Raw genomic sequence first — 11990 nt, 5'->3', positions numbered from 1 at the left:
CATGTGAAATGTCCCAAAACGCAGAGGGGTCATTTGTACAACATCTGCTTTGAAATTAATTTAAAGTAATTAGAAATGGCCCACTGCTTTGGAAAATATGAAAAACATTAGAGAGGGGATTGCGGCCCGCCTTTGGCCAGGACATCAGTGTTTACCTCATTTCCTGCTTTGTACAATGTTGGCTCAGTCGGACCTTCAAGGAGCTGAGAAGTTCCCAAAACACATGCGAATAACCGAACACCTCCTTGCTTTAGCAAACCCAGGCTAATCCACTCCAGACGACAAGACATTTTTATGGACTGAATTTCTGGCTGTAATACGAGTCACATTCCCTTTCCGGGGCAGTTTGCTTCGGTGAGACGCTAATGGGCATAACTGACTCAAAATGTTGTTTATATAACTGGCTGAGTGGCCTGCCAAAGTATGTAGATGATGCTATTTCCTCTATTTCCTTACTCAATCTGCAGATTGAGGCTTTGGTCATAATTTGTGCTCCTTCTTGTGTTAGGAAAACGAACCCAGTGAACAACAAAATAGACTGATACTGTAGTTTGTCAATTTTAATAGTTTTAATGAATATTCACTTAGCAGACATGCTTTCCCAGGGTGATGAAATAATAATATTAACTTGAAATGAATACTTCTTTTTTTATTTTTTACAAACAATGATAAAATAGGAACTGATAATCCCAATAATTAATAGTCAATGGTCTTCTGCAGAAGTATATGAGTGAATAAAAGGAAGTTCAAGCCACAAAATGAAGGTGACAGAGGAAGTAGACTGAGTTTACCATTGGGTTGAAATCGAACTTAAATTTCTCCTGAAATTACCCAGCAAACTCCAGCATCCATTTTTATTTATTAGAGTTGTGTGCATGTGAAAACATTTTAAATAGAGTGGCTCGAACAAAGAGCAGCATATTGTTTTGATGGATAATTTAACTTCTGTATGTGTGTGACATTTTTACTGAAATGTGTGTGACGGTTTAGGGTGGGACAAGCTTGACCCTGAAAAGAGCCGCAGTTTTTATAGCATCTGTTTTTAGGGTATAAATGTGGATGTCAGCAGGCAATGGCAGCTTCCACATCACCATTGGATGCCATTCTGTGCCTGAGATGGTTTGCGAAATCCACCTGGGTTTGCGAAAGTACTCGGTTGATGACAGTTTTTGGGATCCAACCCTGGAAATGACAGAACAGGGAATTTAGATTTTTGGGCGAACTCTTTAAAAGCAAATTGTGTCTTTTTTTAAGGCAATGGATATTAAACAGGAATACAAGAATATATTTGTAACATCCAAGAAATTACACATAAACACAGCACAATTAACTTACCTTAAGGTCTAAACTGAGCAACCAGGTAAATTTTGTCTTATTGGGATCTTCTGCACTTGGTCGCATCACAATACAGGTGGGTCCATTCTCAGCCCTTAGAAAGAAAGCAGTATTGTAAATATGCATGTATATATTTCAATCATGACAACTCTCTGAATAGTTTTGGCATGTTAGTTGCACACAAATACCATAGCAAATCTAGACAGGTGGAGGGTTTCAGAGGAACTCTGATCGCTTTCTGCAGGACCAGCTTACAGCGAACACCAATGCAGGTCATATACAGGAAAGTGGTTCATATTTTCACTTACCTTACAAACCCTTTTTGCTCAGGCATTCCAGGGTGCTGAGTGGACATCCCGGCCAGGAAGCACGTAGATCCCCTCCGCTTGGCACAGCGGACACTTACAAAGTCTCGTGGGCCCACCACATTCCCAGGTGTTTCAGCTGAAACCTCATGTGTGATCAAAGTATCCTGACCGATCTTCTGAAGAATCTGAGAGGGACCAAAACTGTATTGAATACCAAATATCTCTAGGTAACAGTAGCTGTATGTTTTATGTTACATCATGACGGAAGACTGTGAGTAAGATATGAGAAGACATAAAGCCCTTTAAAAATGAAAGACATTATAAATGCACACACTGCGGTCAGACCTTCAGCACAGGAAGCTGACAGTCAGTAGATCATATGTTTCTACCCACCTTGACTTGTTTGACATTTGGGTTCCACTCCCCCATTTGTTCCATGTTATCCACCAGCTCCTCATATAGATCATCCATCTTCTGTTCCAGCATCACTTCTAACTTAAAAACCTTGCCAATATCTGGTAGTACTTTACTAATCACCTTATCACCATTGACCTGTGAGAGAAAAACCCACATACACAATTTTTAATTATTATTATTTACACAGTGTATATGAGCAATAAATGGCCTGTGACACTAAATTGGTATATAAAACTGTATATTACAATATGCACAAATATAGTGTATCATTAGTATGAATGATAAAATCTGATTATTGATGGCACATACACTCTCAATCTCAGTTTGCCAGCCATCCTGGTCAGTGAGGATGCTGATGGACTTCTGCAGAGCTTGCTGTCCCTGCTGCACATAACACAGCTCAGCTTCACTGTACGTCTCCTCTGCAATCCGACTGCCTGTGCAAAGAAACACATGCATAAATGTGATCCTTTGCTTAATGAAATACATAGTAGATTTCTAAAGAAAAATTAGCATTTCTGTGAAAATGCATTTCTGCAAGTTACATTGTTACGCCAGTAGGTGGCGACTAATGACGGTCTTTATGAGTGAGTTACTGAATCATTCATTCAACAGATTCATTTAAAAATACGGAATCATTCAGGAACATTACAAGTGACTAAGATGTGCACTTTATAATCAGATGTGCACTTTATAATCTCTGCTAAAGTGGGAGGACCCCATCTTACTGATTTATGAATACTAAGAATTCATACATACTACTGATTTCATCTACTGCTTACTCTATTGTATGGAAGTAGGCATATTTGAATGCAGGGAGTCTTTATGAGTGAGTCGTTCAATCATTCACTCAACCGATTTGTAAAAAACTGCTGATTTGTTCAAGAATAAAAGACCACAACTCTGTTTCTCACAGATGTACAATTCTTCTGTGGTTTTCTTTATAACTATTTTCATAGGTCAAGCAAAAATAGATAAATAATTGTCAATGCTGTGTCTAAATTGTAAGTTACCCCAAAAAACTTACTCATATTCAAACCAACAGGACTATAACTCCTGTAATACTGTTTAAATTATCTACTGTATATATAACAGTTAAATCATTTCACAATAAATACCTATTACATGTACAGTTGAAGTCAAAAGTGTCTCTCTTCCCTTAAAATGTACGTCTAAGTGGTGTAAAAGTTCTCTTACTGAGTAGGGAGCTCCTTCTTCGGATGTGGTTGATCCAGGCACTAGGTCCAGGTCCGGAAAGCTTGTTCAGCTCATGATGGATTGCAATCATTGCGTTCTTCCTCAGACCTGATTGTAATAAAAAGATAAATTTACGCACAAAAACCTGAATAAATAGTGGCATATATTACAAATATTTCAGAAAATTCTGGATTCCTGAATCAGATCCTTACCTGTCATGTTTCTCGTGTGCCTGTAGGAAATGCCAGCACACAGTTTGAACGTTGCAGGCAACATTTTAGAAGTTGTTTCAATAAATGATTGAGTAACTACACGTGAAATGTGGGCACGACGAGTTAGAAGTGGAATCTGAGGAACAGTTGGCTGCTTCAGCCACTTTATAGCCCCATCAGACAAGGCCGTGTTCTCGTCACCTCACAGATAAAACAGCGCCATCACTCAACCCACAGGGGCGACCCTGTATGTCAAGGATGTGCAGTGAACACGACGGCCTATCCGTTACCAATATAAACACGTTGTTACAGATAACGGCCAGTGCCTGAAGACTACCCACACAGAACACCGGTTAGTACACTCAAGTTGCCTGCATTTCTTTCTTCCTTTTTCCAATCAAAACAAACAGCACAGAGCACCTAAACTTATCTACAGATATATTTTAGGATATGATAAGCCAGAAACTCTCAGTATGTCACTTATGTCATTCTCTTCTGGTTCCACAATGAGTTTACAATGTGACAAATCACTAGCCAAGTGTGTCCTGTATCATCACCATCATAACTCCAAATTAAATTAAAATGACATAATTACTTGGTGACAACCAAAAAAAAAGAAGCAGTTAGTGGCTTCTCCAAAAATCAACCACTTTTGTGGACATTTATTTGACAAATTTTAGCATTCAACCTTACGTTAGTTGACAGAGCTGTAAGCTAGGCTGTATTCTGCAAATCCAGGTCACATTTTGTTACAAACTGCGCCACACAAACCCACATCAAAGCTGCAACAAATCAATTCTCCATCAATGACAACAATAAGAGGCCAGTGTGACAGCCTTGGACTCGGCGCCAATGGAAACTTTTCTAGTTGTATGAAAACATTGGTTTAATGACTCGTGGTTTTCAGCTTGACGTAAAATCAACTGATTCAAGAACATTTCAGCAATGGAAAGCGGCTTTATGAGTGAAAGTACCTTAACCCACAACCCTGTGTCCTTCAGAGTGATTTATTATTTAGGCCTTAACCTTTATCAGACCACCTTCTAGGCTCGAAGTGTGGAGATTACAACCATAAATTCTTAAAATAAAGCTAGAACAGGTGCAAACGAGAGCTGTAATTGAATACTAACTTTAACTAAATGAATTACATCATATGACAGTCAAATTACTTACATTTTATCAATATTACCTGTGAAAAGCCCCCAAAATTCAATTAAAAGACTATTATGGCAAGTGTGTGAAGGGAGTAGAAAATTTGAATAAAAATGAATTACATATAATTGTCATTTTAAATTTGTTTATATACACACGTGGTCAGAATTGTTGGTACCCTTGGTAAATATGATCAAAGAAGGCTGTGAAAATAAATGTGCATTGTTTTTTTTAAATCACAAAAATCTAAGCTTTCATTGGAGAATAAGAATTTAAAATGGGGGGAAATATCATTATGAAATAAATGTTGTTGTTTTTTTGTTGGACACAATTATTGGCAACCCTAGAAATTCTTATGAGTGAAATGTATCTGAAATATATTCCCATTCATATTCACTATTTTGAGCACACCAGCGTGATTATGAACGTGAAATTATCAGCCACGGCTTCCTGTTTCACAGAAATATAAATAGGAGGGAAAACAAAGCCCAAATTCCAAATTAATCACCCGTCACAATGAGAAAAACCAAAGAATATATTTCTGATGTGCAGCAAAAGATAATTGAGCTTCACAAATTAGTGAAGTGGCTTTAAGAAAAGAGCTAGGGCAGTGAAAATCCCCATTTCCACCATCAGGGCAATAATTAAGAATTTCCAATCAGCATAAAATGTAATGAATCTGCCTGGAAGGGGATGTGTGTCTATATCGTCCTAATGCACGATGAGGAGGAGAGTTTGTGTGGCTAAAGACTCTCCAAGGATCACAGCTGGAGAATTGCAGAAAAAGGTTGAGTTTCAGGGTCAGAAAACCTTTTAAAAAATTATCAAACAGCACCTACATCACCACATGTTGTTTGGGAGGGCTTCAAGAAAAAAAAAAAAATCAAGAAAAGAAAATGCTTTCACCAAAAAACTATCTCCAGCATATTCAGTTATCAGACACGACTGGAACTTCAAATGGGACTGGCTTCTATGGTCAGATGAAACTAAAAAATGAGCTTTTTAGCAGCAAACACTCAAGATGGGTTTGGTGAACACAGGGATAAAAAAGTACCCCATGTGTACAATGAAATATACCGCTGTACTTTTAATGTTGTGGGCCTATATTTCTGCTGGAGGTCCTGGACATCTTGTTTAGACACATGGCATCATGAATTCTATCAAATACCAACAGATAAAAAATCAAAAAGTGACTGACTCTGTTAGAAATCTTATAATGGGCCATGTTTGGATCTTCCAACTGGACAATAATCCAAAAACAAACCTTAAAAACCACACAAAAATGGGTCACTGGGCACCAAACCAAGCTTCTGCTGGCCATTCCAGTCCTCTGATCTGAACCCTGTAGAAAATGAGTGAGGTGAACTGAAGAGATGAAGCACCGTCATGGAGCTGTGAATCTGAAGGATCTGGAGTGATTCTGGATGAAGGAATGGTCTCTGATCTCTTGTCAGGTGTTCTCTAACCTCATCAGGCATTATAGGAGAAAACTCCGATACCATTTTGGGAAATTGCTCTGTTGGCTGTGGAGTCAAGACATTTACAAATATGATTAAAAGATGAATATGAGACAAAACTACAGAATGTCACATTTTATTATTGGGTGATTCAAAACATAGATGTTTTACCAGCTAAGAAGTTCAGCACTTTTAGAGTTTCATCCCTCTATCTAATGTGAGCATAAGTATTGGAGCAGTTGCCTCACAGGTCTAAGTGATCAGCTGTGTCCTGTTTCATTAATTCTTCAGATATTAAAAGCAGGGAATGTGTCGTATCAGTTATATCCATTACTTCTGTATTCTGAATCCTGCATTCGATGATGACACACACAAACCAGGATGAAGATGAGGGAGCTGACTTTGAGAGAAAAGTAAGCAATTTGGATGCTAAAAGAAAAGAGGAAGTCAATTAGAGCTCTAGCAAAAACAAAGGGCATGGAGAAATCAAGAGTTTGGAAACCACCAGCGACACCAGCAACCAACAACTACCTGATCGGCTGAGAAAACAACAGTAGTTGATGACAGACAAATCATAAAAGCTGTGAAAATTAACCCTAAAAGATGTGTCTGTAAAATCACCAACAACTTCCAGAAAGCTGGGGTGATGCTCTGACAATCTACTGTCCTCAGGAGACTTTGACACAGAATTACAGATGCTACACAGCAAGATGCAAACCTCTGACCAGCACCAAAAATAGAAAAGCAAGATTAGAGTTTGCAAAAAAGCACAAAGGTGAGCCAGAAGAGTTTTGTAACTGTGTTTATGGACCAATGAGACAAAGATAAACCTTTATCTAAGTGATGGGAAAGCAAAAATGTGGAGAAAAAAAGGGAACTGCAAATGATCCCAAGCATACAGCCTCATCTGTAAAGCATGGTGGAGGTGGTGTCATGGCATGGGCATGCATGGCTTTTGGAAGTGTACAAAACCATCTTGCCTACCAATATTCAAGAAAATGCAACCAGATTCATTGGGAAGTGCTTCATATTGCATCAGGACAATGACCCAAAACACCCTGCCTGTTCAGTCAAGGAATTTATAAGAAATGGAAAGTCTTAGATTGCCCAAGTCAATCTCCAGATTTAAATCTGATTGAACATGAATTTCACCAGCTGGAGAGGAGAATAAAGGCAGAAACTCCCCAAAACAAGCAACAATTGGAATTGGCTGCATTAAAGGCTGGGAAAAGTATTTCAAAGGATAAGACCAAGAGTCTGGTGATGTCTATGGGTCACAGACTCACTGCTGTGATTGTGTGCAAGGGATCTGCAACTAAATAATAGCTTTTAATCTTTTATATCTGCCTTATGTTCAACTGTCCCAATACTTATGCTCACATCAACGAGTGGGATGAACTCTAAAAGTGCTGTTCTTTTTATTTGGTAAAACATGCATGTGTTGAAACAGCTAATAATAAAATGTGACATTCTGTAGTTTTGTCTCATATTAATCATATTTGCAAATGTCTTGACTCCACATTTATTATTAGAAGTTTTATGCTTACCTTTCAAGATATTTATGTACGCTATCATAATACAAACACATTCACATTTCTAAAAGAACTACACAGTTATGTTCAGGCCAGCACAGGTTTTATTCAGAAGGACTCTGTCAGGTTTGGCTTCACATGCAATCAGCGTAGTACAACACCTCTCTTTAAAACATGTATGCGTGTGTTTGAGCATGTACATGTTTACATCATGTGAATGACTGAAGTGACACACAAAGTGCAAACCGTATCATGGGCACTAACCTGGACTAGACTACTAAAAAGGAGGCACTTCATTGGGGTTTTTTTTCCAGAAATGTAGTTAAAACTCGCTTCAAGACTTGAATCCAACAGTAGCCGTGTCCTCAAAAACTGATTTTCTCTAATGAGAAATTTCAGTTTTTACTTGCCAAATAAATACCAGTTCAGTTCCCTTATAGTTTGGTCATTGTTTTAAAGGCAAGTTCCCTTTTATGCAGCAATTACATATTTGTCACCACAAGTTCATTTGTCATGTTGTATGGAGGACATAAAGGAAATATACAAAAGCAATGCTTTAACTCTCAGTCTGAGGAAAGGTTCATCATTTTTCTAAACTTCACAGATTTTAAATTACTTCAGAGGGACAATAGAGAAATATAAACTTTAACGTTCAAACCATCGGGCTTTCAATTCTGAATAACATTAATAATGCTAGTTTACGGTCACTTAATGAATTATTATATAAATAATATGCATAGTTTATCTATGCATTCATGGGGAAAAGTCAGTAACATGACTGTCATTTGTCAGAATATCAACTAAATCACTATGGTAAAATGTTTCCCCAATTTGGACACACTCCAAAGTGGCAAAATGACTATTCCCTGTAATGGTACAGTAAATAAAGTACTTCCAAACAAGCTGTTAGCATTGGCCACAATTAAAAAAAATAGGAGAAATTAATTAACACGAATCAGTTCAGATTTTCACCTGAAATTGACCATGAATCATCACAACTATGTGGCGTATAGAGTCTCACCACAGCGAACAACAGCATATACACAGAGATCAGCCCCCAAAACCAACAGACACACTGGTCCCGCTCAATGAATATTTGATTGACCATGCAGTGTGCAGTGCAATTTATGTAAAATGTCATGATACAGTGCAATAACCAGTTATTACACACATTTCAAATGAGAAGAAGATTGAAATGTTAGAACCTGCACTAAGTATACACTTGAACCTTCAGAGGACATTTCTAGCATGGTAAATTAATGGCATAACTGATGCATCATTTGGTAAACACACATCAGCTTCGTGATTGGAAATTACATGGCACTTAGCATACGTACTTGTGAAATAGCTTCAAGTCACCTTTTTAATACACTTGATTTGTCTTGAGATGCGTTAATGAACGTTGAGGCATATAAAAACCTTGGAATGGTATTGTAAAAGCAAGATTATGAGGTTGAGATTCGTATTCCGTTCCTTCTCGAGTCGCACTGTTTGGTTCCTGATAAACTACCATTAGGAAACACTACAAAACTATCACGGATTCTCTACGCAGGGATATAAATGTATTTAAGGGCAGTGTGTTTTGGATTACCGAGATGTCTGTACGACCGAAATCCTGCACACTTTTTAAATGAGTACATTTACAGTTGGGAAAGATGGATGAAAGGTCTTCCTACCAGTTGGAAACGGTATAAATAAGAGAAAACAGCCGCTGAGGTATGAAAGTTCATGAGTCTGGTGTATATATATACACATGTGTGTGAAGGATGAAGTGAAGTTTTGCCAGTTTCAGTCTAGTAGTGGTTGAAATCGGTTGAAATGAAGACCAAATCTGGACGAAAAGCGGTTTTGTTGTTTGCTCAGCTGTGGCATTCTTGCAGTGATTATGATGTGGATTATTAGATGGTCGACACCGTTTCCACTTGGAGCTGCCGCAATACAAATTTAGCACAGTTTTAAACTGTTTTCCACATCAACATAGTCTGAGTAGCTCAGATTAAAGAGTCCAGCGATGTCCTCCCATTTAACGCCAAATTGCCTATGAAAGCTGAAATAATCAACCGTTTCAGTCATTTATTTCCTGTAAATTGGCTAAATGAGCCATTTGTAAATAATGTGATGAGATGAGAAGGACTCCCTGACTGATTTGTTGTGCTGTGATTGGCTATGTATCTGCTGGTAGACGGCCTACCTACCCAAAGGCCACGCCCACTGAGATGGCTCCGCCTTTTACCACTGCCAACGGCCTTTATGCACAAAGTTGACCATACAGAGATACAAACAGAGCAGATGAGATTTAGATAATGGACTTTGGTCTTAAAGGGATAATCCACCTAAAAAGGTTTTTTTTTGGTCATTATTTGCTCACTCTCATGTTGTTCCAGATCCCGTTTCTTCTGTTGAACATAAAAGATGATATGTTGCTAACCAAACAGTTTTGGTTCCCATTGGCTTCCATTGTTTATTTGTTTTTTTGTGCAGCCAACAAAAACGGTTTGGTTTCCAACATTCTTTAAAATATCTTCTATGTTCACCAGAAGAAGGAAAGTCATACAGGGTTGGAATGACACGAGGATGAGTAAATCATGACGAAATTCTCAATTTTGAGTGAACTATCTCTTTCAGTAGACTGGAAGAGACTGAAACTGCCAAACTGAGTTTGTTTTTCAGTGATATTACAAAATTTGCAATATAAATAGTGGGAAACAATGTATAGCTTGACCGAGCTCCTAATTCCTTGTGCTTTTAGGCCTTTCGTCACGCTCTGAAGCGAAATATGGCAACGGCTGCTCAAACACGTGTCTTCTTGTAATAATCTCTATCTTTGGCCTGAGAGTATGCAAGGCAATGCACATTTTGGGTTGAGGTTGGAGGTGTTACATGTAGACAGAAATAAAAAAAGGGGTGGGTAGGTAGGTATTGCGTGAGGGATGGAGGAGGAAATGAGAGAGTGTGTGTGTTTGTGAGTGCGTGTGTAGTCTCTTAAGTTCACTATATTAGCTTTCCTTTGCAAAGGAACATTTAAAAAGCCCCCTTCCCGTTCCCTGTGGAGGCCTTTCTTTGTCAATAAAATCCCCTGAATAATACGAGTTAATATTCTGTCATTGTCAGTGGCTCTTTACTCTTCCAGCAATCCTGAGGGAGCGTGAGGTGAAGGAATAAATGTTCTCCTTTCTGTCACAAAACGGATAAATAAAGGTGTTTAAACGGGAGCTTGTTTTGTCTCCTGTCCTCTCGGCGGGCCGTGGATGGATAGTGAGGGCCAAGGCAAGGAAAACGGACTCTTTCACGCTCCGTCGACCGGTCTTTAAAGGGCAGGAGGAGTTCCTCACGCTCATTCTTTCCTCTCTTTATCGCTCACTCGCTTTTGTTTCCTGTAGTCCCACAGCAATCTGTCCACTAGGGTGCAGAGTTTGACATGGAGTCAACGGAGTTGACGCTGGAAGACGAGACCAGGCTTTGAGCGATGGTCACCTCTGGATGCTGAAGGGTGACAGACAGAAATAGATCATGTCAGTGACGATGTATAAATGTTCTCTCACATATAGACGTGTACGATCAGGGGCCAAAATTAACACTAGCCAGCCGCATGTTACACAAATCACATTACATCTCCCATTTATTTCTTTACTTTCAAAACAACTGAAAAACTCGCCCTTTAACTGTTGTTTTTGTTTTTCTTCAGAAATAGGGGCCAAATTAAAATAAATGTGCATGCTTTAGTTCAGTCCAGTTGTACTTGTTATCATCAGTATGAGTTTTTATAAAAACAAAATTCATACTTTACTTAAAAGTGACCGTAAAAACTGAGAGAATAATGAAAAAAGGATCATATTTTCCACCAAAAATATTGCGCTTGTTTTTAACATTAACAATAATAATGAATGTGTCTTAAACAGTAAATCAATATATTAGAATGGTTTCTGAAGGATCATGTGACACTGAAGACTGGAGTAATGATGCTGAAAATACAATTTTTCATCACATGAATAAATTACATTTTAAAATATGTTAAAATAGAAAACAGTTATTTTAGATTGTAATAATATTCCCAAAATATAAAAAAAAAAAAATCTGAATTTCTGATCAAATAAATTTTCTTGGTGAGCAGAGACTTATTTCAAAAACATTTAAAAAAATATTACCGACACTTAAAAGGCACTTTATGTGACCTATTTCTTGCATCAAACCACCAAACTAAAAACAAAACCATGACTTTTGTTTGCAGTTAAATAACTCCACAATAAAACATACAGATTTAAATCAGATAAAACAAAGAAATGTATAATGAAGAGGAAACATTATTAATTCTAATTCTTCATTTCTAAAACAACTAATAAAATAAATCAAGTAAATCTGTTCATTTATCACATGAACTCT

General features: G+C 37.8%; 2 protein-coding genes across 4 annotated transcripts in view; both read right to left on the bottom strand.

The window, feature by feature from the left end:
• Window positions 1-546: 546 nt before the first annotated feature.
• Window positions 547-3601, bottom strand: star (steroidogenic acute regulatory protein). The gene is made up of 7 exons (XM_079382568.1): window positions 3470-3601; window positions 3258-3365; window positions 2370-2497; window positions 2037-2195; window positions 1644-1828; window positions 1336-1429; window positions 547-1182 (listed from the first exon to the last, which is right to left on the bottom strand). The coding sequence occupies exons 1-7, from the start codon at window positions 3531-3533 to the stop codon at window positions 1063-1065; spliced, it is 858 nt and encodes a 285-aa protein (XP_079238694.1). The 5' UTR covers window positions 3534-3601; the 3' UTR covers window positions 547-1062.
• Window positions 3602-7698: 4097 nt separating this feature from the next.
• The window catches only part of LOC306847758 (G protein-coupled receptor kinase 5-like), a 48410-nt gene continuing 44118 nt past the window's right edge, over window positions 7699-11990 (bottom strand). Inside the window, exon 16 of one of the 3 annotated variants that reach the window (XM_079381905.1) lies at window positions 7699-11093. Coding sequence is in view for 2 of the 3 variants with exons in the window: in XM_079381904.1 (XP_079238030.1) it covers window positions 11010-11093 (84 nt within the window). In the remaining variant the exon portion in view is untranslated. The remainder of the gene's footprint in view (window positions 11094-11990) is intronic. The other 2 variants (XM_079381904.1, XM_079381906.1) reach the window with 2 other exon arrangements.

This window comes from Barbus barbus (assembly GCF_936440315.1).
Source record: "Barbus barbus genome assembly, chromosome: 28".
Classification (NCBI taxonomy): domain Eukaryota; kingdom Metazoa; phylum Chordata; class Actinopteri; order Cypriniformes; family Cyprinidae; genus Barbus; species Barbus barbus.
This window is presented reverse-complemented; position numbering and strand designations above follow the sequence as displayed.

Excerpts from the sequence above, each read along its gene's own strand:
- star (XM_079382568.1), bottom strand. The coding sequence starts at position 3,533 with ATGTTGCCTGCAACGTTCAAACTGTGTGCTGGCATTTCCTACAGGCAC. Across the intron at positions 3,366-3,469 it reads GCACACGAGAAACATGACAG|GTCTGAGGAAGAACGCAATG; the intron begins GTAAGGATCTGA and ends TATTACAATCAG. Across the intron at positions 1,430-1,643 it reads GAGCAAAAAGGGTTTGTAAG|GGCTGAGAATGGACCCACCT; the intron begins GTAAGTGAAAAT and ends TTTCTTTCTAAG.